Source organism: Gopherus flavomarginatus, chromosome 2 (genome assembly GCF_025201925.1).
Source record: "Gopherus flavomarginatus isolate rGopFla2 chromosome 2, rGopFla2.mat.asm, whole genome shotgun sequence".
Classification (NCBI taxonomy): domain Eukaryota; kingdom Metazoa; phylum Chordata; order Testudines; family Testudinidae; genus Gopherus; species Gopherus flavomarginatus.
This window is the reverse complement of record NC_066618.1, coordinates 257,802,134-257,828,015: the sequence shown is the minus strand read 5'-3', so window position 1 is coordinate 257,828,015 and position 25,882 is coordinate 257,802,134. Positions and strand designations below refer to the sequence as shown.

At 39.9% G+C, this 25,882-nt stretch overlaps 1 protein-coding gene across 3 annotated transcripts in view; it reads right to left on the bottom strand.

Annotated features, from left to right (window-relative positions):
* Positions 1–25,882, bottom strand: part of INTS8 (integrator complex subunit 8) — a 75,193-nt gene that overhangs the window by 38,495 nt on the left and 10,816 nt on the right. For all 3 annotated transcript variants that reach the window (XR_007772614.1, XM_050940700.1, XM_050940699.1), the window contains exons 5-13: positions 25,056–25,107; positions 23,363–23,545; positions 21,035–21,142; positions 15,570–15,725; positions 12,532–12,632; positions 11,675–11,816; positions 9,212–9,282; positions 4,496–4,671; positions 82–215 (exon numbers count right to left, since the gene is read on the bottom strand). Coding sequence is in view for 2 of the 3 variants with exons in the window: in XM_050940700.1 (XP_050796657.1) it covers positions 82–215; positions 4,496–4,671; positions 9,212–9,282; positions 11,675–11,816; positions 12,532–12,632; positions 15,570–15,725; positions 21,035–21,142; positions 23,363–23,545; positions 25,056–25,107 (1,123 nt within the window). In the remaining variant the exon portion in view is untranslated. The remainder of the gene's footprint in view (positions 1–81; positions 216–4,495; positions 4,672–9,211; positions 9,283–11,674; positions 11,817–12,531; positions 12,633–15,569; positions 15,726–21,034; positions 21,143–23,362; positions 23,546–25,055; positions 25,108–25,882) is intronic.

Genomic DNA, 25,882 nt, shown 5'->3' with positions numbered 1-25,882 from the left:
TTGACTGGTCAGTTTGTAACTCAGGTGCTCGTAACTTTGAGGTTCTACTGCACATAATCAGCTATACGAGAAATAATTTACCTTGCTAGAAATTGTCCAGAATTGGCGTTCTGAGGTCATGCCATGCAACTCAATTAAAATCTGGCGAATTCTCCAGGGATCCACTGATAATATAAGCTGATGTTCCAGCTGGCCAATATTGACACTTGCTGATGCTAGAACAGAAGATTGCTAGGTTTGTAGACATTTTTTTTTTTTTAATTTATAAGATATACCCATCACAGTACTTTGGTGAACAAGCAAGATTTAAAAAACAAAACAAAAACAAACAAAAACATAATACACTAGAGGATCACACACCTAGTTGCTTGTGTAGACCAAGTACACTGCCACACCAGGAGCTTCTTGCAACTCCTCCATTCTCCCCAACAAGCTTCCTGAATGCCAACCTTCCACCTCCTTGTATTTCTGGCACTTTCTGCAACCCAACCTACCCATGCCAGGGACTCTGTGTTCCAGTCACCCTTCCCTCTATAACCTGGGCTGTTCGCACTTCCGAGCATACCTCCAAGCCCACTGCCCCCCACTTTCTGTCTGAGAGATAAGCCATTATGTGTGTCACCATTTTTAAACGGTATTGGGAATATGAGTAGAGCCTAGAATGGGTATTGTCATGCTGGAAAATGTTAATGGTTGCCCTCAACTAGTTCTTGATCAACAGACAACTACAGAGGTGGCTGTTAACTGCTGGATCTGCAAACCAGATGCCAGGGGCACTGTGTCCTCCTTTTTCCCTTCTCTGCTTTCTAATTTGCGCACACACACACCCCTCCAAAAAAAAGAATAGGGTGCTGCCCAGAACATTCTCAAAAACTTTGGAATTGAATGCAGCATTCAAAAATTAATGTGTAACTAAGAAATGCCATCAAGTTGAGTGCAAGACCTTGCTTTGCTCAGCCAAAAATCCACTTATCAATGGCAACATAATTCACGTCTACTGAACTAACTGTAAGTAAGGCCACGATTTTGTCACAGAGGTCAAGGAATCCACAACTTCCAAAGACCTCAGTGACTTTAGCCCGTGGCTTGGAGCTGCATTGTCTTGCCTCCTCCCATGGGAAGCCAGGAGCTGCGGGGTACCGGCAATGGTAGGACCCCCACAGCCTCCAGCCACTGCAGTTGGCAGGGGATCCTGCAGCTCTGAGCCAGAGGTGGAGGGGGACCCCAGAGCTCCCAGCTGGACCTGTGCTGTCCAGCGGCTTCCCTTTTGTCATGGATACGTTTAGTAAAAAAGTCAGGGACAGGTCACAGGTGATAAAGTAGAAGCCTGTGACCTGTCCCTGACTTTTTTTACTAAAAATATCCATGACAAAAATCTTAGCCTTAAGTATAAGCATACTCTTTAAAAATTAACTGTGAAGAAGAGTAGGCCCTGCTGTAGGAAAAGGAACAAGTTCAGCAAGATAAGTCAGATTTAGCTCAAAACAGTTTTCACAAATCTGTGGTCCTCTTGGGCTCTAAAATCTACAATTAACAATTCTAGAGCAGAATATTGGGAATTAAGAAAAGGACAGATAATAAGCCAGAAAATATCATACTGCCTCTACATAAATCCATCCTGGTATGCTCACATATTGAATACTGTGTGCAGATGTGGTCATTGCATCTCAAAAGAGATATACTGGAATTGGAAAGTACAACAAAAGTGATTAGGGGTATGGAACAGCTGACATATGAGGACAGATTAAGAAGATTGGGACGTTTCAACTTGGAAAAGATGACTAAGTGGGGATATGACAGAGGTCTATAAAATCATGACCGGTGTGGAGAAAGTAAATAAGGAAGTGTTATTTACTCTTCATAACACAAGAACTAGGGATCACCAAATGAAATTAATAGGCAGGTTTAAAACAAGCAAAAGGAAGTATTTTTTCCATACACCACAAAGTCAAGCTATGGAACTCCTTGCCAGAGGATGTTGTGAGGGCCAAGGCTATAACAGGATTCAAAAAAGAACTAGATAAGTTCATGAAGAATAGGTCCATCAATGGCTATTAGCCAAGATAGATAGTGATCGTCTCCCTAGCCTCTGTTTGCCAAAAGCTGGGAATGGGCGAGAGGGGATGGCTCACTTGATGATTACCTGTGCTGTTCATTCCCTCTGGGGCACCTGTAATTGGCCCGTGTTAGAAGACGGGATACTGGGCTAGATGGACCCTTGGTCTGATCCAGTATGGCCATTCTTATGTTAGAGAAGAAATTGCCTGTGCCGTTACTATGTAGTACTTCATTGGGCATTTGGATGGTTTATCTGTTCTCAAGAGAAGAGTGACTACAGCAATCTTGACTGCCATATATAAAAAAGTGACACCGAAAAGGTTAGCTTTACAGAACTGATCTGCAGTTGGAAGGGGTTGTGCTCTTTCTTGGATTATAGCTGAGGTCAGCCAAGGAAGAACAAAGCAAGAACCAAACTAGACAATGCAGCCATCTGGAAGAAGATAACCTAACAGGCTCCAAAATAGCAAGACCAGGTAAAACAAAGTCCACCATAAAGCTTCACAAGCTAGAGGAGCAAAGGATAGGTTGGATTCCCCAGGATCACTACTGGCATTTACCACTGGTGATATTTAATGGCTGATCAGGAAAGAAAGTGCTTGCTTTCCAACTTTCTGAACGCTCCTATCTTCTTAAAATTGCAAGGGTCACGCACCTTCCCTGACCAGCCAACATGGGTGTTGATGAAGCATCCCCAGTGATCCATCAAGACTTGCATAACCACAGAAAAATAGTTCTGTTGTATTAATCTGCTGTAAGGTGGTCTGGTGCCAAAATAGGGATATGCGTGCTGTCTATTGCTCCAGTGCAGTTTGGGAACCCTACTGCTGCAAATCTACACACGATGCCCTTCAAGTTGCTGAGAGTCACAGTTCTGCATAGCAGGAGATGAGTAAATGGCCCGCCACCCTTGCATGATAACAGCCCCTGCAGAGGATTTTCCAGCTCCCACATGATTTCCCACTGACCAGTAGCAATCCAGCAATGGAAGTTTCCACTATGCAATTGCCACTCACTTCTCCACTGTCACTGCAGCTCTCATTTTAGTGGCCCTGCATTGGAGGGCTGGGGCAAGCTCAGCACAGATACAGAAATGTGGCCTTGCAAACCCGAAAGTTCTGCAGCCACTGCTTGTTATCCCAAATCTGCATTACGATGAAATCCAACCGGTCATGCTCATTTCTCAAGCCCAGAAATAGTGCTTCACCATCTAGAGCTGCTCTATAAACTTCACCAATAACCTTGCATTGGTTATCATTATGTTCTACAACAGTCTGTCCTTCACACACATCATCTTCTTATAGCTCTGCCAGTACAGAGGATTGTACATCCTGTGCTTGCAACACTTAGTACAATAGAGCAGAGTTGTGCAGGCTCCATGCTTCTACCAGAGATGGCAGACAGTGAGAATGCATTTAAGGATTTGTGAAAGGTATGGGATACAGATGACATTATGGGATGGGGACAGTTGCATGCTGGTTATTTGATCCCTTGCTCATACAGTCACCCCTGTGCAACTCATTTCTGCACTAATATGCACTGCCAAAACTTTCCTCAAAACAGCGCATTGGATGATGGTGGGTTTCTCACTAGGACACTTATCCATAGTGTACTGCACTGAGCATTAACACAAGCACTGCTGGTAAGTGCAGCAGCACTTATGCAAAAAGCCAAGTATGCACACGCACAAAATGATATATTAACTGTGGCGGCTTTATGCTGACATAACTTGCATTGACCAAAAAGTTTGTAGCATAGACATGTACTCAGACTTATCTTCCCTTGGTAGTTAAGAAGGGACAAACCCAATAACTAAATATAAAACACAATGCTGCAAGAGCTGAAATAATCTTGTATTTGAATCTGAGACTTAATTAGGCAAAAACGAGATTAAACCGATCTATTGAGAAAGCTCTCCAACTATCCACTCATCTTTAAAGTTACTTAAATATAATATAAAATAGAGCACTAATTTAAAATTTACTTTAGTTTTTCACTCAAGGATGGTGAAAAGGTTTAAAAAACAAAATCTAAAAAAAAAAAGAGTTTAAATGATATAGGCTTTGTCAGCACCAGAACAAGTTTGCTGGTATAGCTATACCAGTAAACCCTCCTAACCCAGATGTAGTACATATTGGCAAAAGCACTCTTTTGCCAGTATAGCTTACACCAATTCCCCAAATGAAATAAGCTATACCAGCAAAACGACTTCTTTACTGGTGTAACTGCATCTACAGTAGGTGAAGAAAAAAAAAAAAACCAGACCCTAAACTAACAGCTATCCCAGTAACAGTGTAGACCCATACAGTCATTGACTATAGACAGGAATAACAGTGTCTGAAGATTTTCTTTTTAAACATACATGAGAATATTACTGTCACTTTGGCCATGAAAAGAAATACTTAAAAGCATTTAGGAAACTTGCTGGGAAACAGACCTGGAATATCATAAAACGAAGTCACAGGTTTAGTGCATAGATTGATTCGAGGTGATCTTTTCCTCATTTGATCAATGAGCAGCTTCCGTTCATCATCTTTCAGTAAGGTTATGAACAGCTCATGAGAGGAAATCATGAAGACAAGCTGAAGATCTTCCAAACTCAAACACATATTCCTGCGTAAGTTAAAAGTTATCAGCAGGAAGGTTACTTTGAAGTAAAATAAAAATTTTTACTACTTACATATGACATTTCAAACAACTGTCTGTGATTATTAATAACAGTATAATTTCTGTCTGCAGATAAAAGATTTCAGTCATTTCCTTTTGTGGAAAGCATACTGATTCAATTATTTATTTAAAGGCTTTTTTTTGTCAGAGCAATATCCAGCTACAGTACAAATGTTAATAAATCTATCTCCACAACCTCCTGTAAGGAAGGTATTTTACTGATGGGGTAACTGAGACACAAAGTAACAGATTTGTCCAAGGTCACAAAGCTTGTAGCCATGGTGAATTACAAGAAAAATAACTGGATTTTTTCCCACTGTTATTTAAATTATAGTAAGTTTTTCTTTTTAAAAAATAAACATGTTTAAAATGAAATCTGAATTTAAAACAAAATATCTTAATGCCTAAACTTATTGATCTCTCAAAACAGCTACATAAAAAATAACTATGCTTTTGGTGGAATGTTGATAATCAATGGGACATGGTAATAACAAGGTAAAATATATATAAGAATGACAGTAGGTTGTGCTGGTGAGGGAGTGGAACTATGTGAAAGAAGACAGTCAAATATAGTAAAAATCTTGAATGACAAACAGTAACAGTTCTCTGGATAGAAATTCCATGCTTGAATAATAAGAGTACAGCAGTAGGAATATATTACCGGTCTCCTGACCAAAATGGTGGCGAGGATTATGAAACCTCAGAGAGATCAGGAGCTATGCAAATAGAAAATAAAATAATGGGGCATTTCAACTATCCCCATATGGACTGGGTACATGCCACTTCAGGATGGGATGCAGAGATAATTTTGAGACACCATTAGTGACTACCTCTTGGAGCAGCAAGTCCTAGAACCCACAAGGGGAAAGGCAATTCTTGATTTAGTCTTAAGTGGCACACAGGATGTGGTCCAAGAGGTGAATAAAGCTAAAAACTTTTCACTAACAGCAACCATAATGTAATTAAATTTAACATCCTTGTGGGGGCGCCAGGAGGGGGGATACCAAATAAGCCCACCACAATAGCATTTAACTTCAAAAACAGGAACACTACAAAAATGAGGAAGCTAGTTAAAAAAAGAAGTTAAAACAGTCACAAGAGCAAAATACCTGAAAGTGGCATAGAAGCTTTTTAAAGACACCGTAACAGAGGCTCAAGTTAAATGTACACTCTACACAAAAACAACCCTCTCCCCGAAAAAAAAAAACAGTAAGAGAAAATAAAAAAGAAAAGTGCCACCATGGCTGAACACAACAGCAAAACAATAAATGAGGAAGTTAGAGGCAAAAAGGCACCTTTTAAAAAACTGGAAATCAAATCCTGTATTTCAAATGTTTGCTCCTGTGGTAACACCCACAAGGTATTTAGCCTGCACATCTTAACAGGACTATTCAAGTTAAATGGCTCATCAAGGAACACAACTCACAATGGACCATGGGAGATGCTTATCTACACTTAATGGACTTTCATGTGATGGCCTCTGCTATGACTAAGCAAAATCATGCATGGACATGTGATTTACCCATGGAACTCCAATCATCTTGTTACCTGTAATTTTCCACAGTGAGAACAATGGGCTTCCCTTCACTTAGCAGAAGCTATAAAAAGCCCTGGAAACATATCCATTTTGCCTCTTTCCTGCTCAAACCTCTGGACTACAAACTTACACTAATGGGAGCATTCTAACCAAGGGACTGAGGACCTTCCAATGATTTGGAAGCAACCAGAGACTTGACTTAAGCCAGCAGTTTATTCCATCACTGCTACAAGCCTGATCCAAGAACTTTGCAATTACTGTATGTATTTGATTAACCAATTTTAACTCTTACCTTTCTTTCTTTTTATAAATAAACATTTAGATATTAGATACTAAAGGACTGGCAACAGCGTGATTATTGGGTAAGATCGGAGTTGTATATTGACCTGGCTGTGTGGCTAGAACTTTGAGATCAGAAGAACCCTTTTTTTTTGATGAAACTGGTTTTAAATAACCCCTCATCATTAAGTCTAGTGTCTGGGTGTTGAATCCAGGACTGGAATACCTAACGGGGTTGAATTTCTGACTTCTTGTTAGCCAGTGTGGTGAGACAGAAGTTTCCTTTTGTTGCTGGTTTGGTATATATCATGGAAGAATAACCACCAGTTTTGGGATGTGTCTGCCCTCTTTCCCCAGCAGCTTGTTCTGAATTTGGTATTCTCAGTTGGGAGGCAAAGTGACACAGGGGTCAACCAGTGAACTTGATAGGCTTCAGGTTTAAAACAAACAAAAGGAAGTTCTCCTTCATACAACACAGGTAACCTGTGGAACTCATTGCCAGAGAATGCGGTGGAGGCCAAAATTATAACTGGGTTCAAAAAAGAATTAGAGGATGTCATGGAGAGTAGGTCCATCAATGGCTATTAGCCAAGATGGTCAGGGATGCAATCCCATGTTCTGTGTCCCTAAGCCTCTGACTGCAAGATGATGGGACCGGATGACAGGCTATGGATTACTTGAAAATTGCCCTGTTCTGTCCATTGCCTCTGAAGCATCTGGCATTGGCCACTGTCAGAAGACAGGATGCTGGGCTAGATGAACCACTGGTCTGACATAGTATGGTCATTCTTTTGTTCTCATTAAACAGCCTTTGTCAAAGCTTTGAGCTAAAGGCTGCTTTTTATAAAAAAGAAAAACTGAACATCTAACTTCGGATGTCGAGCTTTATAAATATGGCACAGCAGGTCATATACTCTATTAAGAGACTGTTTTGTTTAATAAAAATAAAATTTATATATGTTTAATTAAATTCCAGTTACCATCCTAATGTGGCTTAAAACAAATCATGAGCAAAAAGTTAATTAGTAAACATGCATAATTCATTATTAATATTCTGAAAATATTAAGCTATATGTTTGCTTCAATAAATGTACAGTTATAGCATATGCTCCTAGATGGGAAACCAAATCCAGTGTAAAGGCTGTTTAGTTTTAAATCAACATGTTCTAATGGTTGTATCAACTAAGGAAAGCTGCATTCTCATTGGAAGATTACTGCAGTACTAATGGGAAAAAAGTTAATTAAAATCAGTTATTTAAATTGAGGCTACTTGGTGATTCAAGTCATGATTTCAATTACTGATTTAAATTGCTTTCATTCAAATCAATCCACCCTTCTTGTGGCAGAACCAGGAATGGAATCCAGTAATTCCTAATCAGGTGCATTTTCTGTAAGGTCTTGTCTATATTACAAATGTTTTGCCAATAGAACAATTCTGGTAGAGCCCTCAAGGAATGTCTACACAGGGATTAAAAAACAAACTGCGTCCGACTCGGGCTCTAGGGGCTCGGGCTCCAGAGTTGAAAAACTGCTGTGCAGATTTTGGGCTTGGGCTGGAGCCTGAATGTCTATACAGCAATTTTTAGCTCCACAGCCCAAGTCCTGTGAGTCTGAGTCAACTGAACCTGGGCCAGCTGTGGTCATGCTACAGGTCTTTTATCTCTGTGCAGACATACCCTTAATGTAGATTCAGCTTATGTGACAAAAGGAGTTTTTCCTGTTGGGTTAGTAATGCCACTAACGTTGACAGAAGCACTCTTATATTGGCATAGCTGCATCTACACTAGTTTTTTTTTGCCAGCATAGCTATGTTGGCTAGGGGCTTATTTTGTCCACCAAAATTAAATGCAGCACGTGTGTGCAAGGAGGTCAATCTCCTTTCTGAGCTAAGTGAAGGCCAAGATTATAACAGGGTTCAAAGAAGAACTAGATAGATAAATTCATGGAGGGTAGGTCCATCAATGGCTATTGGCCAGGATGGGCAGGGATTGTGTCCCTAGCCTCTGTTTGCCAGAAGCTGGGAACGGGTGACAGGATGGATCACTTGATGATTACCTGTTGTATTCATTCCCTCTGAAGCACCTGGCATTGACCACTATTGGAAAACAGGACACTGGGCTAGATGGACCTTTGGTCTGACCCAATATGGCTGTTCTTATGTAAGAATTGATTGTGATGTATGGAGTGCTACATGACTATTTCTGATTAATTATAAACAGGATTTTGAAAATTTAACCCATGGGGTGAGCCAGTAGTTGAGCACTTTCACAATGATCCAAGAGATGTTCCTTTGCTACAGTAGGAACTAAGGGTGTGCTGTGGATGGGCATCATGCTCAGGATCGGGGGAGGAAGCATCATGCATTTCTCTAAAGTGACCAGCCCCTATTCGTTATTCAGAAACATTCATCTATGAGTTCCAGATGAACCCACATCCAAGTATCCTTTGCCAGAAAGCATGGGACACAGGGTCTTGAGAGCAGAAGTGGGAAAACAGTGATGGGTGGATAAGACAACTTTGAAAGGTTTATACGGAATCCATGGGTTAAAAAAAAAAATTTTTTTTGCCCTTTTTGTCTAATTTTTTTACCTGCAAGATCATGAAACATTAACATACCAAGGCAGTATCTATACATTGCACAGTGAAAGTAGTCTAATGTCAGGTACTTACTTGAGAAAAGCTGCCATTTTTCTTTTCAAAGATTCTGAAGCATGTTCTAAGTTTATTGACCTTGAACAAACCTACAAAATTTAAGAATTAAATTATTAAGCATCACTAGGAATTCTGAATTTTCATTTGATTATATAGAGAGAGTGTTAAGAGTTATTTCCACAATTTTCTGTTCATGCTCTATTAGTAATCAACGTCACATAACATTCTCTCCCCCTATGGAAGGAGGCAATCATCTACTTTAGCCATTCTCCAAATATTGTTGATGTTACAGTGGGATCAGAAAGCCAGTCATTAACCCTGTATCCAAAAGGGGTTATTTTGATCGCCATGTGATTCATTACATCTGCCCTCTAATACTCAATTCCCTTCCTGAGTCTAAAGCTTGTGTCTGTAAGAGCCAAATGTGAAGATTACATCATCTATGCTGCTATCACCACCACAAAAGCAATAATCTAGCAAACTACAAAAGCAACTGCTATGTAACAATCAAGTCCACTTAACTGAATTAATGATAAAAGTGAAATATTTAGGTTAGCCAGTTCTCTACGTACAAAACCCCTGTGTATTCCATGTTAATAGAAACTTAAGTTACTTGCGGGGGGAAGGGGATGGTGGTGGTTTAAAGTAACTTTTCATGCTTAAATTTAATAATCAGCAATGTAATCATTTTATTACATCAGTTTGAAAAAGATAAAGTTGTTTGTCAAAAACACATTAATTTTCATTGCCAACTGGGCATAAAGACTGCTGCTGGATCAGTGGGGGCTGGTGCACAGTGCATTTTTATCTGGTTTTTGCTATAGGCGTCAGGTAAGAAGTTACTGCTCATGGCACAGGAAGTGGCTTATGTTAGCAGACAAACAGAGACCTGAGAATCAGCAGCAGAGTGATAAAGAGAAATGAAAGAGCATGAATTCAACTCAGGCACAGCTCACTACCTTCCAAGGGCTCCTATAGGTGCCACCCACAATTAAAGCCCACATGCACAATAGCTCAGGGAAGCTTCATTGGAAAAGTTGACTAGTCTCTGTGAGGAACTCAGAGGAGAGAGATTTTAAATGCTTTTGTTCAGCAGATCTGTTTTTCTAAACTTTATGCTGCTCTTACATAGACCAGAATTTTTGAAGAAAATGATCAGAGCAACTCAACTGAGTGGCTATCAGATTTTTCCCCATGTGTTTTCAAATGTGAGTGCTCCTTATAGGACTATCAAATTAAAGTAAGCTGGAAATACCATAAATCTTGGATTTCATCATCATTTACAGTTTTGTTTTAAACAGCACTTTTATTTTATGTTCCTGCGTCTTATTACACTGCCAGTATTGCTTATGAGGTTATTGATTGTTGCCCAGGAAACCTAGAACCACCTCAAAAAGCAGTTTTGCCAGGTGACTTTCATAGGTTTTATTGTAAAACTATAAGCTATTACTGATTTGAGAGCATGAGCAGTTTTAATTTTAGCTTAACCCAAAATATAATCTTAAAAAGTTGAGCTGTAAAGTTTAACCTGTACAAATACAGGGTTATACGCTGAATATAACAAAGTGTAAAGGTAAGAGGGGCATTTAATGTGATTAAAACAAAACCCTTCCGAGCTGCCCTGTCCGCAGGCGCCGCCCCTGCAGCTCCCATTGGCCGCAGTTTCTGACCAATGGGAGCTGCAAGGGAAGAGTGCAGAGCCCCTAGGCTGCCCCTGCATGTGGGAACAGGAGGGGGGACATGCTGCTGCTTCCAGGAGCCACAGAGTGGAGCAAGCCCCTGACCCCACTCCCCAGCAGGAGTTTGAGGGCCTAATTAAGACATCTGGAGGGCTAGATGCAGCCCCCAGTTTGGAAACCCTGTCCTAGATGCTCCCCTCTCTGGCTCCTGCAGGGGCACTGGGAAGAAACTTTTTAAACCTTCTTGGCCACTTCTGCTTCCCAATTTAGCTCCACTGAAGGATGGTGAGGAGAAAAACACAAACAAAACAAACAAAAAAAACCATGTCCTTGTCTGCTCCTTCCCTCCCCAGCTCAGTGAAGGGGTCTTGGAGGACCATCAACTTCCTTCCCCTGAATGCTCTTCTACTCCCCTCTCTGGCTCCTCTGGGATCTGTACATTTTCCAGGACAATTCTTCATAAAACTTAGAAATGATAAATATTTTTTACTAAAAGGAAAAACAGGGCAACATCTAATTAAACTTGGAAACTTCGGCAGCTTCTCTGCCACAGTATTTGGAGAAATGAGTACCTCTGTTCTCGAGTCAAAGAAGTGAGTCAACTATCACAGAAGTGGGATTGACTATATACTAAACGATCTGAAATGTACAAAGTAAGCTCAAAATTAGAGAAAAACATTTTCACCTCTAATTTTTCAGTTTTACAAATTTTAGGGTGTTACAAATAACAGAAGTAACACACAGACAGAAATTAGATTTTTCAGTTAACAGTCTCCTTTCAGTCTCAAGAATCACATCTTACCTCAAGGAGAAAGTCTATTTTCTCTTTGTTCGGTTTAAGAAATAGCTGATTAAACTGAATACCAATTGCTCGACCCTGCATTACATCACAAACAGTGTTGCATGTACAGATTCTGAAACAGATTTCATCTAGAGCATCATTCCTGCATGAAAACAAAAAATGCAGTAAGATTACAGACCTTGACAACAGCCATGCAGAGAGTGTCCAGACAGGATAACAGATAGCCACCAGCATTTTAAGCACCGTGTTGTCTAACATTGCTTGGAGCATGTCTACACGATAAGTGTTTAAAAATGATTATTCGTATTACAGCAGTGCCTCGGGGTCTCAGTCCTGGATCAGGGCCTCTCCCAGCATTCTTAAGAATGCTCATGTCTGCTCCAGTGCCATAGGCTTCAAATGGTTTGCCAGAACAGCTATGACTAGAGCAGCAGGTTTTGGGAAAGCTCTTAAAGGGCATTAAAAGCTTAGAGTTAAGTGAAAGATTTCACAGACATTTTCATGTCCATGTTACCCTTCTTTATAAGAAGTTCTGTCATTGTGTGACTGTAGTGAAATACATGCCTGAAGAATCATATCTATGCAGAATGTTCAGTTTCTCTCATCACAAGACTGACTTTCCTCCAATTAATTACTTGTGTCTGAATTCTTCAGACAGTTTCTGTGGAAAGCATTAACAATATAAAATTGTTATTTTATTTTCAAAGTAATAACATCAGTCAAGTTGACAGCAAGATCTCTGGGGGGAGGGAGTGACTTTTTGTTCTGCGTTCGTACATCTAACACAGCGGGGCTCTAGTCCATGACTGGTGCTCCTAGGCACTACTGTTATGCTGCTGCTAATGCTAACTACTCACCCCTGCTGCGCTTTCTGGAAAAGTTCTCTCAGCACAGACTGTCTGAACTGAACAGGTAAACTGAGAGTTATATTATCTTCAAGGAAAATCTTCACTAACTCCTAGAACACAAACAGATAAATACTGTATCAATTTCAAAAGGCATTTCTCTAATTAGACATTAACAGATGAGGCTATCGAATGCAACAGATCAAACTAAGTTGTTCCCACCACCCAACCTGCACCTAAATGAGAACTTGAAAAGCCTTTATGAACTGTTCATTAAACCTCACACCTTCTTTATGAAGTAGGTTTTATATCCCATTTACAGATCAGGAAACCAAAACAACAATTAAATTACTTCCCTAACGTCACACAATGTGTCATTAGAAAAGTTGGAAAGAGAAACAAGAAGTTGTGACTGCAACCTCTCTCTAATTCAGTGGTAGGCAACCTGCGGCCCGTCAGGGCAAGCCACTGGCAGGCCACCAGACTATTTGTTTACATTTGCATGGCCGCCCGCAGCTCCCAGTGGCCGGGAACAATGAACTTCGGCCACTGGGAGCTGCGAGTAGCTGTGCAAATGTAAACAAATGGCCTGGTGACCATGCCCTGATGGGCCACTTGCGGCCCATGAGCCGCAGGTTGCCCACCACTGTTCTAATTCCTAGGTAACAATGCCTCCATGGCATACTACAGTTACCCTGTGAAGTGGAAGTTACTCACCTTTTGCAATAACAATGGTTCTTCAAGATATCTCCCCCTGCAGGTGCTCCACGGTAGGTGTGCTTGCGTCCCTGAGCTGCTGATCCAAGAACTTTGGAGTAGTGTCTGTTAGGTCTGCACATACGCTCTCTCCTCTCATGCCCCGCCATGAGGCTTGTCAGCGCACAGTACCCCCCCCACCCCTAGTTCCTTCTCTACTGCAAAGAGATTGACAAGAACTCTGAAATAGAGGGGAGGAAGGTTGTCTTTGCTACTAACTAGCCCTCCTGAATAGTGGCCTTTAATTGGTCACGATGTGACACTGGCAGCTGTTCAATAAAATCATTCAGTTTTCAGTAATTTATATAATCATATTTCACCATGAGGGCTTGGCAGTTGGCAATACAGAATTGAAGTGTGGTTGAGGAGTACACCTTTCTTTTGAAAAGGTCCGGGCATGTGCAGTCCCTGTCACAGGGAGTGGACCCCATCTGGTGTCGATGGCCATGGGATGTGACGGTACTCACTATGATAGTCTTGGGTGGAGGGCGGCAGAAGAGGAATTCAGATTCCTTAGCTGGGATATATCTTTGTTCTCCCACTTGCAGGCAGGTGATACTGATACTGGAGTTTGCCAGATGGTTCTTGCCGGGTACAAGATGGCCTCATTAATAGGAAGAGCTGTATTTGAGGAAGAGGATGAATGGAGAATGTCTAGGAGAGGATGGTGAGTGTCTTCGACTTCCTCCAGAGTATTTGGAGAGTGTCTGCAATTCTCTTTGCCCAATCCTGGAAGAGATGAGAGCTGTCAGCCAAAGATGGTGGGGAAGGCATGACAGCTTTGTCCAGTCCAGGGAGGAGGATATGGTCCTCGAGGTTCCTCTATGATGTCTTCTGGGGGCGTCAAAGCTCTGGATGCTGAGGCCAAGGGGGTGCGCCTCAAGGGTTCATGGGTGAGGCTCAAAGTTCAAGAGACATGCTGGCAATATGGCACCCATGGATCCCAATATGGCCACTAGGGTGGCAGTAACAGAGCCCAGCAGTGGTGCCCATTGGCGGCTGTACCAGGATGATGATGGTGGGGCGATCTAAGGGTACACTGAATACCATACTGAGCCTGAGAAGAGTACTGACGCATCACCTCCTTTGGTCACTGTCTGAACTTTCGCTAGAGTGGGGGAGCATGCATGGCAGCAGGGATGATTCTTGTGCTAGGCAGAGGTTTGGTGTGGAGATCCTAGTACTGAGAAGCAGGGACTCCGGTTATGTCTGATACGCAGAGGTATCTGGAGTGGTGGAATTCTGCCAGTACTGACCAGCTCAGTGCTGAGGCGAGGTGCAGGGAATCTTACCTGTACCGGTCGCTCTGGTGCTGGATGAGGCATTAATGACGGTACCAATACAGACTCGTGTACTGCAAGTGGCCTTTTTAGCGGAGAGCTTACTTGTGTCCCTTGGTGCCAGCCACTCTGTGCCAGTGCCCATTAGGTCTGTGAGCATGTCAACAGTACCTGCTACTGTCAGTTTCTGAGAGCTATGGGTACCAGACTGGGACGATCTCGGTGCCGAAGATACAGAGGGGGATGGAGATCACTCATGGCTATCTTGGGGCTCACTATGGTTGCTTCCCACTCTCTTCTTTGATGAGCTGAAAAGGGTCAGCAGCTTGCTTCTTCGACTCACAGCCTTTAGCTATAGAGGGATTTGGGGATGACTCTTGTCTGCCAGGTGACTTGTGGCATGGCTACTGAGAGGGTCTGAGCACCACCTGCATGAAGATAATCTTGTCAGCGCTCTCTATCCCTATGTGACTGTGGCCTGAGTTGCTGACAGATACCACACTTCTGCTGGATGAGGCCTTCCCTGAGGCAGCGAACGCACTGGGAGTGCTTGTCTGCAACCAGGATTGTTTCCGTGCCAGTGAGGCACTTCTCGTAGACTGTGAACTAGGCATATCCCATAGGGTGAAGGGTCCCCAATGAGAAAAGCAAAGCAAGGGGGAAAATAAATAAAATTTAAAAAAAAAAAGAGGGGAAAAAAAAAAAGAGTAAAGAAAAGCCACAACTATACTAACTAACCACAGACATGCAAATAGAAAGTAATGATCTAGCCAGAGCAGTTGCGAAGGAAATGAGGTAGGTTAGCCCGTGCATTGAATAGCCTCATGGCAAGGCATGGAGAGAGACTGCACATGTGCGAGTCTAAGGGACACTGCTACCAAAAGTTCTCTGACCAGCAGCACAGGGACACAAGAATACCTACCGTGGAGCACCGTGGATACTACTTAAAGAAGAAATCTTAGATATGAACTCATTCAAGTTAAAAGGCTCCAAATTGCTTTTCCAGTACTTCACCTTATAGTTGCCACATCTCATACAGCAATGGATTTGACTATAAGGAGTTGACTGTTGTGATGTACTATTGGAAGATGATGTAAGAACTCCACAAGCTTGACAGTACCCAGCTAACCTCTTCTCATCTATGGTGCAATGAAGTGATGATGCACCAATCTGAAAAATAAGAACACATCGAATTTTAGCTACTTAGATTCTATGAATAATTATAGGCTTACTTCTGAGCAATGTTGAGCATTCACAACTTCTATTTTAATGAATTATCAATATTAAATAAAAGCAAAAGAATTTTTTTTAAAAAATCAGTTAATTTTTTTATTCACAATCATTTGATTTTTCACTGACGAAGCGGACAGAAATGCCAGTTTCATTATGATTTCATTTGGATTCATAGTGAGGCAGGAAAAATGTTTTTAAACAGTTGAAACATTTCTATCATCTTAGATTTTATGAAAGGTTGTTTTAGTAAAACTGAAAATTTGGTCCAAGTTGATCACTGTTAAGATACTAGTGACCATTTTAATTTCCCCCTTTTGCCTCCTCCCAAGGACTTTAGAAGAACTACAAAACTAAATTCAAATAAATAAACCCACATCCTAAAATGAATGGAATATTAAAGTTTTTAATTTAAAAAAATCAGAAGCAGGAAATGGAAAGAGTTATGGATTTCTACAGCAATGTTAACAACCACATTGCACATGTATCTCCTGTTCCTGTTTATTGTTCTTAAATATGTAGTTCAACATATTACTGTTAAATACCAAAGAACACAGAGTGTGCTGTACAGCCAAGGCATTACTACTGTGGAAATCTAAACTTTTGAATTTTCTGAATATTTTTAAACTAGTATAACTTTAGCACTGTATTAACACAACTCCTACATGTAAACATGAGCTCCCCCTTTTTTTTTTTTTTTTTTTAAATAAGCTTCCTCTAACTGAATGAGACAAACAGAAGGTGGTCAATAGAGACAAAGCTTCTGTTTAAAAACAGTCGTTGATGGAGTTTGTATCTTTAAAAAGAGGTCAAAATTTTACTACTACACCTCTATCCTGCTATAATGCGACCTGATATAACACAGGTTTGCATATAGCGCAGTAGCAGCTGGGCTCTGGTGGTGCTTTAAAGGATCCAGGGCTCTGGCTGTTGCTAGCCACTGCTATCCCAGGGCTGTGGCAGCAGACCTCACCAGTGATTTAAAGGGCTAGGGCTCCCTGCAGCAGCTGGAGCCCTAGGCCCTTTAAATCACCACTGCAGCCCTGCCACTGCTACCCCGATATAAAGGCGTTATATCGGGCTCCCCACGACTGCATTATATCGGGGTAGAGGTGCATCTGGAGTGCAACTGCAGTTTCAGTTGTTTTAAAGTGACAGAAGAGAAAAAATGAGTTAAACAGAACTTAAGTTCTAGTCTCAAGTCCGAAAAGATATCTGAAGAAAAAAAAATTGTGTTTTTTTTTTTGTTTGTTTATTTTAAGTTTGTGGTTTTTGCATGAGAACAGTTTTAGCTAATTCTGGACTGTAATGCAATGATTTAGTTGAGGGAGACAACGTCTAACAATGGCATCAACCACAAGTTCTTCTCTCAACTGCTGGAAATTCTATAACCTCAATCAACTTAAAGCAGGCTCATCTAAAGTAGATAATAACATTTTCCTCTTGTAAAAAGGTACATTTGCCAAGCAGATTTCTGGTAATAAAAGTAATATTAAATGGATATCAGCATATACAAGGCATGGTAAAATATGCTGAGAAATGCTATTCAGTTCAGCGCCTAAGACAATTTGTGGTCTTTTTCCAGGATTCCTTCATCTCAATTTATTTTGGTAAACAATCCAAACAAAACAAAAAACGCTTTACCTGAGATGGAAATTTTCTTAACAATTGCCTGTCATCTTCTCAACTACAGTAGGAAATATGCAACCCACCAAAACTTTCCTCAGAATATTTGATGCTTAAGTGAGAAAGTCCACAGGGAAATATTTTCTTGCATCACTGGCAAACACAATTAAGAAGTGTGGGATTCTTCCCAGTAAAGTTTTGGTTTTTGAAAAGTGGTTTTATAACACACACATTTACAATGGGAAATTTTTTATCTCAAGCAGAGAAGTCATCAGCAAGCACTGCCAACCCGAGATGCAGCTATAGTATTGCTGCGCACTGTGAAGTTATTTCAATCTACAGAACAATAGTTTTCCACTATAAGCTCAATGTTCAGTGAATATATACACCATACAAGATAGGCAATCAAACCAGAGAGATGACAACTGCTTTCTAAAAAAGGGAGAGTTTCAACACGTGAAGAACTTTATAGAAAACTAAAAGCAGCAAAGAGTCCTGTGGCACCTTACAGACTAACAGACGTATTGGAGCATGAGCTTTTGTGGGTGAATACCCACTTCCTCAGATGCATGTAGTGGAAATTTCCAGGGGCAGGTATATATATGCAAGCAAGAAGCAGGCTAGAGATAACGAGGTTAGTTCAATCAGCGAGGATGAGGCCCTCTTCTAGCAGTTGAGGTGTGAAAACCAAGGGAGGAGAAACTGCTTTTGTAGTTGGCAAGCCATTCACAGTCTTTGTGTAATCCTGAGCTGATGGTGTCAAATTTGCAGATGAACTGAAGCTCAGTAGTTTCTCTTTGAAGTCTGGTCCTGAAGTTTTTTTGCTGCAGGATGGCTACCTTTAAATCTGCTATTGTGTGTCCAGGGAGGTTGTAGTGTTCTCCTACAGGTGTTAATATATTGCTGTTCCTAATATCTGATTTGTGTTGTTAGGACTAACTGGAAATGTATCACAAAGCCAGTTATGCCAACCTGAATAAAGTCAGGCTAACAGAGGCTTCTGGGTAATTCATAAGTGGAAAACGCCCGGGAGTTGCCTGTCTCTGACAGAGTTAGGCATCCATGAGATAAAAGGAACGGCATTCCTGGCATGATACCAGATGTACTGTAGTAGGAACAATGGCAAAACTCCCTGTTTCTGTTCTCTGTTTCTTTCCGCTTACTTACCTGCGATTGTTCATTCTTGTTTGTAATAACTGTTTAGGCAGTATTATTTATCTTAATCAATTAGTTTTAAACATAATAAAGGTTTGGGTTTTAGTAATTAGTAAAAGGGGATTGGACTGCTAAATGAATAATTTGTGACGCGACGGAACTGTCTATAAAAATCATATGCTAGTTGTAAAGAAGCAAGCTGGTTCTTTTTGAAGACGAGCTTGCTCTTTGTTGTCGTGTGCACTCTTCAATAAAGAGCTTTTGTTCAGACTTTGCTGGTGTTGCCTGTCACTCTCGCGGTCAGACAACGAACCTTGCCATTATTGGGATACCAGGGTCCCCAACAGTGTCCATTTATCCTTTTCCGTAGGGACTGTCCAGTTTGGCCGATGTACGTAGAGCGGCATGGCTGGCATATATTACATTGGTGGATGTGCAGGTGAATGAACCGGTGATGGTGTGGCTGATCTGGTTAGGTCCTGTGATGGTGTTGCTGGTGTAGATATGTGGGCAGAGTTGGCATCGTGGTTTGTTGCATGGATTGGTTCCTGAGTTAGAGTTACTATGGTGCAGTGTGCCGTTACTGGTGAGAATATGCTTCAGATTGTCTGTGGGCAAGGACTGGCCTGCCACCCAAGGCCTGTGAAAGTGAGGGATCATTGTCCAGGATAGATTATAGATCCCTGATGATGCGTTGGAGGGGTTTTAGCTGGGGACTGTATGTGATGGCCAGGGGAGTCCTGTTGGTTTCTTTCTTGGGTTTGTCTTGCAGTAGGAGACTTCTGGGTACATGCCGGGCTCTGCTGATCTGTTTCCTTATTTCCTCGTGCGTGTATTGTAGTTTTGAGAATGCTTGGCGAAGATTTTGTAGGTGTTGGTCTGTCTGAGAGGTTGGAGCAGATGCGGTTGTACCTCAGTGCTTGGCTGTAGACAATGGATCACGTGGTGTGCCCGGGACGGAAGCTGGAGGTATGAAGGTAGGCATAGCGGTCGGTAGGTTTTCTGTATAGGGTGGTGTTAAAGTGACCATCACTTATTTGCACCATGGTGTCTAAGACCTCCCGTGAAGATTGGTCCAGGCTGAGGTTGATGGTGGGGTGGAAGCTGTTGAAATCGTGGTGGAATTTTTCCAGAGTCTCTTTCCCATGGGTCCAGATGATGAAGATGTCATCAATGTAGCATAGGTAGAGAAGGGGCGTGAGTGGACGAGAGCTGAGGAAACATTGTTCCAGGTCAGCCATAAAAATGTTGGCATATTGTGGGGCCATCATATGCCAGCAATGCCCCTCTGCTATGTATATCGGCCAAACTGGACAGTCCCTACTGAAAAGGATAAATGGACACAAATCAGATATTGGGAATGGTAATATACAAAAACCTGTAGAACACTTCAATCTCCCTGGAGATACAACAGCAGATTTAAAGGTAGCCATCCTGCAGCAAAAAAACTTCAGGACCAGACTTCAAAGAGAAACTGCTGAGCTTCAGTTCATCTGCAAATTTGACACCATCAGCTCAGGATTACACAAAGACTGTGAATGGCTAGCCAACTACAAAAGCAGTTTCCCCTCTCCCTTGGCTTTCACTGCTAGAAGAGGGCCTTGTCCTCCCTGATTGAACTAATCTCGTTATCTCTAGCCTGCTTCTTGCTTGCATATATATACCTGCCCCTGGAAATTTCCACTACATGCATCCAATGAAGTGGGTATTCACTCACGAAAGCTCATGCTCCAATATGTCTCTTAGTCTATAAGGTGCCACAGGACTCTTTGCTGCTTTTACAGATCCAGACTAACAAGGCTACCCTTCTGATATAAAACTAAGTGAGTTGTCTGTCAGATCTGCAGTTACACCTAAAAGAAACCATACTTGTCAAACCCTTCTTTGGAGCACACATACATGTTCATTTAGAAGAGATACCATCTAAAAGAAGTGTTCTTGTTTGATTTTTGAGCAAAACATGCCATAATCTTTCTATGGCTATCTTTATACATACAAGAACATTACACCGTAACTGGAAAGATGTCCAATCCTATATTTCATCCACTAACCAGATCACCAACATTTGGAATAGTAATCTCAGAAACCTCTACAAACACAAATTTGCCATATGCTAGTCAGTCATGTTCAAAACTGCATACATGTATAGAGGACTCAAGTGTATGAAGGGAAAGATACACCCCATGTTCATTACCATAGCATTTGAGTGTGTAAGAGCTAAAGGGGCTTACATACTATAAAACTGGTTTTATCCAACACAGATTTGAGACACTAGCGGCCAGTGGAAGCCCATTCATTCAACTTCAGGAAAACATGCCTCTGAAATTGCTGAAGCTTGAATTTAAGCACTGTGTTGGTGGAGTTTTTAGGTAATTCCTGAAAAAAATATTAATCTTTTAAACTATGTTTAGTATGCTGACTTTCAAGAAGATTCAGTTTCTAGACCTCTAATGTTTGGTCAAGATTACCTTTGAAATCAATTCCTTTGTTCTAAAAAACTTCTCCTTGGCATTTTCATAAACAACTGCATTTGTGGAGCCTTGCTGGAAGTAGACTGCACCCAAATCATAACAGACCTGCAACAATCATTACTTGATATTAAACAGTAAGTTAAGTTAAAAATTAATAAACATTTTAAAGTAAGTGTTTCAGGTTGATATTTTTATACGTATTTTATACTCTCACTTCTCCTTCTATTTAACCTGTGGATATGTTGTATAAGTTTTCCTATATCCTTCATTTGTTTTTTGTCTTTTTATACTGCATGCTCGTCAGAGCAGGAAACGTAGCTTGTGTTTGTACAGCCTGTGCATTTCTGTAGAAAAACAGCATGATTCTATTTAGGGCTGTCAAGCAATTAAAAAATTGTGATTAATTGTGCTGTTAAAAAAATAATTGAATACCATTTAAATATTTTTTGATGTTTTCTACGTTTTCAAATGTATTGATTTCAATTACAACACAGAATACAAAGTGTACATTACTCTTTATATTTGATTATAAATATTTGCACTGTAAAAAAACAGTGTTTCAATTCACCTAATACAAGTACTATAGTGCAATCTCTATCATGAAAGTTGAACTTATAAATGTACAATTATTTAAAAAAAAAAACTTGCATTCAAAAACAAAACAATGTAAAACTTTAGAGCCTACAAGTCCATTCAGTCCTACCTGTTGTTCAGCCAATTGCTCAGAAAAACAAGTTTGTTTACATTTGCAGGAGATAACGCTGCCCGCTTCTTGTTTACAATGTCACCTGAAAGTGAGAACAGGCGTTTGCATGGCACTGTTGTAGCCAGCGTCACAAGATATTTATGCATCAGATGCGCTAAAGATTCATATGTCCCTTCATGCTTCAATCACCATTCCAGAGGACATGCATCCATACTGATGACGGGTTCTGCTCAATAATGATCCAAAGCAGTGCTGACCGACGCCTGTTCATTTTCATCATCTGAGTCAGATGCCACCAGCAGAAGGCCGATTTTCTTTGTTGGTGGTTTGGGTTCTGTCGTTTCCACATCAGAGTATTGCTCTTTTAAGACTTCTGAAAGCATGCTCCAAACCTCATCCCTCTCAGATTTTGTCAGGTACTTCAGATTCTTAAAAATTGAGTCAAGTGCTGTAGCTATTTTTAGAAAGCACACATTGGTACCTTCTTTGCGTTTTGTTGAATCTGCTGTGAAAGTGTTAAAATGAACAACATGCTGAGTCATCATCTGAGACTGCTATAACATAAAATATATGGCAGAATGCAGGTAAAACAGAGCAGGAGACATACAATTCTCCCCCCAAGTTGTTCAGTCACAAATTTAATTAATGCTTTTTTTTTTTTTTAAAACAATCATCATGAGCATACACACGTCCTCTGGAATGGCGGCTGAAGCATGGAGGGGCATATAAATGTCTAGCATATCTGGGATGTAAATACCTTGCAATACCAGCGACAGAAGTGCCATGTGAACGCCTGTTCTCACTTTCAGGTGACATTGTAAATAAAAAGAGGGCAGCATTAATCTCCTGTAAATGTAAACAAACTTGTTTGTCTGAATGATTGGCTGAACAAGAGGTAGGACTGAGTGGACTTGTAGGTTCTAAAGTTTTACATTGTTTTGTTTTTGAGTGCAGCTATGTAACAAAAAACAAAAACAAAAAACTACAACGTAAGTTGCACTTTCATGATAAAGAGACTGCACTACCATACTTGTGTGTGGTGAATTGAAAAATACTCTCGTTTATTGTTCTTACAGTGCAAATATATGTAATAAAAATAAATACAAAATTAGCATTGTACATTTTGTATTCTGTGTTGTAACAGAAATCAATATATTTGAAAATGTAGAAAAACCGCCAAAATATTTATTTAATTTCAGTTGGCATTCTATTGTTTACCATGCAATTAAAACTGCAATTAACTGTGATTAATTATTTAAATAGAGATTAATTTTGAGTTAATCATGTGAGTTAACTGCAATTAAGTGACAGCCCTAACTGTATTATAACTTTCCATGTCAACATCAAGTCTCACGTTTACTCCTTCTCTTTTCTCTGAAAGAAAAAAAAAAGGGGGGGGGCTGTGAGGGAAAGCATGAACAGTAGGTCTACAATTCTGAAACAGCTTTAATGTATTTTAAAAAACTGAAGCAACAAATTATCTTATTTGAACTTTTTGTCCCTCAATCCAAAATCGTAGAACGTTCTAATTTAAACTGTAACAACACTACAATTACTTTCTCTAGAGAAAAAAAAGGAATACAAAAAGTTGCAAGCTTTTAGTTTAGTACTCAATGTACCTGGCACTGCATTTCCTCAGTACTGATTTTCAATCCAGCTGTGGAACTCTCCGTTTCTCCATTCACCATACCAGGCTCCATGGCTAATAAATCCAGAGTTCTTATAGTGTGGACATAAAGATCTTTGTTTAATTTAAGTGCTGCTTCTAGCACCAGGATGGAATCAGCAGCCTGCTCTTTCAGCTAAAATAATTTAAGTGCATTTTAAAAATCAAGGTTTTTCTTTTTGCTCAAGTTTAACTTCACATATTGAAAACAAAAACCATACTCCTTACCTGTATTACAGATATCCTAGTATTAACATTTCAACTGTAAAAGTCTAATGTAGCATCTGATCCTGCATTTCTTGTGCATCCAAAATTCCCACACAAGTCAATGAGAGTTTTTGGCACTCACTGAATGCAGGGTTGGATCCTTACTTTTCACTGTCTATGACATTTTTATATTTTGTTCACTTTGTACAGTAGAAAAACTTGTCAATTTCTTTCTGTCAGCTTGACTTCCTGATTTTAGTCAGTTTCCAGTGTATTAGCAAGTTACAGTAGTTGGGTTGTAGACACCTCATCTGAATGTTTCACTTATTAAAAATGAACTGTTTCCATTTGAATTAAAAAAAAAAAAAAAGGGCAAAAAATTGCCTTTTTTGGTCCTAAATTCTGAGGTATCTTATTTTTACAAATATCAATTTTTGGCAAATTTTCACATAGGATCTTTTTCAGAATAAGGTTTCCTGAAGAATTAAAATATAGTGAGACTTATCAGAAGGCTTAAATAGGACAGGAGAATTATTTTAATTTCCTGTTCAAAATTATTTATATTTGCAGCACTGGATACGTAATTATATCAGTAAATAAAAACCTTGCAATTTGTCTAAGAGGCATTGTAGAAATTGGCTTTTTAAAAGCATTTTCCCATATCCGAAAAAAGCCATGAAAAATGTTGGAAAAAAAAAACCACAGAAGAAATCAGTTCAACATAGTAATGCAAAGTTTTCATTTTCTTTTAAAAAAGTTTCCATAGCAATAAATTCAACTGTCAACTACCACAAATGTGGAGTGTATTCTTCCTAGCCTACTCCCCACAAAAAATAGAACACATCATGCACCACTGGACTTACAGCTGAGAGCTAGACATATGAAGTGTGTGAGTGATGAATTCTAAAAGAGAACCCACAGCTTGAAGTAGGTACACGTATCTATTTTCCTTTTTGCTGCCATTCAATTTCAAAGCATAAGCATTTGGTCCTGTAATTATCACTCTCACATGACTACACCTCCCTCTATGTCTACTCTATTTGTGTGAGCACAAAAAGACTCCCATAAAGAACTTTTCATGACACAAAGTTTCTTTTTACATTATCCAGAGATCAGTATCCATTATAAAAGTAGTTGAATAACAAAACAGAGATACACAAATAAGTGAAAAAGCTTATTAACCAACATATCTTGTACAAGTTAAAGTACTCGGATGTAAAATATATATATATACACACATACATACATATATATATATACACACATACATACATACATATATACACACATACATATATACACACACACACACACACACACACACACACACACTAATATATATATATACACACACGTTACATTGCACCTCTAGTAGTTAAACCCTTTGGTACACTCACATCTGTCTGAAATCTAAACAAAAATAAAGGAAAAACACTCACCACTTTTAAAATATTTTCTGCAAGTTCCTTTTCCTGCTGTATCTGATTCATTCTGAAGGAAAAGAAAATATTTTTAGATGGCAAGTCACAATCCTAATCATAGGACAAACCAACAACTATGTTAATAAGAAGTGTAGCCCAATCCCATAAACACCTACAGTACTTTTGGGCTTCACAATTAATAAACATACTTTTGCAGGAACTGACAAGTGGTTATTTTAGAATTACTGGATATTTTAAAACTGATTTCTCCATAGAGAATCTTCCCATTAAATGACCAGTTTAGTGTCAGAGACAGACATAGGAGGTTTTAAAAAAATATATATATATATAAAATGAGGATCTCTCTCAAATACATGGGCAAAGTATGCTACGCCTCTAAAGTTAGCGTCTATCCTCTGTTTTACAAAATAAATAACTGCTTTTCATAAACAGACTTCCTGACTATAAAGCTGACCGTATTTTGGCAATGCAATTTACAGAGATTTACAGTGTAAAAAAAGTCAATCCAAGGGGCAGTTTAAAAAAAAACCTCTATATATTTTGCTCAAAACAATGTGGATTTTTATATTTAAGTATACAAAATGTCTAATGAAATAACCTGCTAGCTAATGAAGAAAACAAGCTTTATTCTTGCAGATTAGTAATCCAATAGTTCAGTGGATTCTCAGTCTGACAGTCTGGAACAATATGACCTGACTCATTTAACCAGCCTGGTATAATAAAGCCAGAGACTTAAAAATTTACCAAACACAGACTAGACTGAGGCCTAAGCCTACTAGTCAGAGTGAAAAACACCTGCCTCCCTTTTCTCTATGATTTTTCAA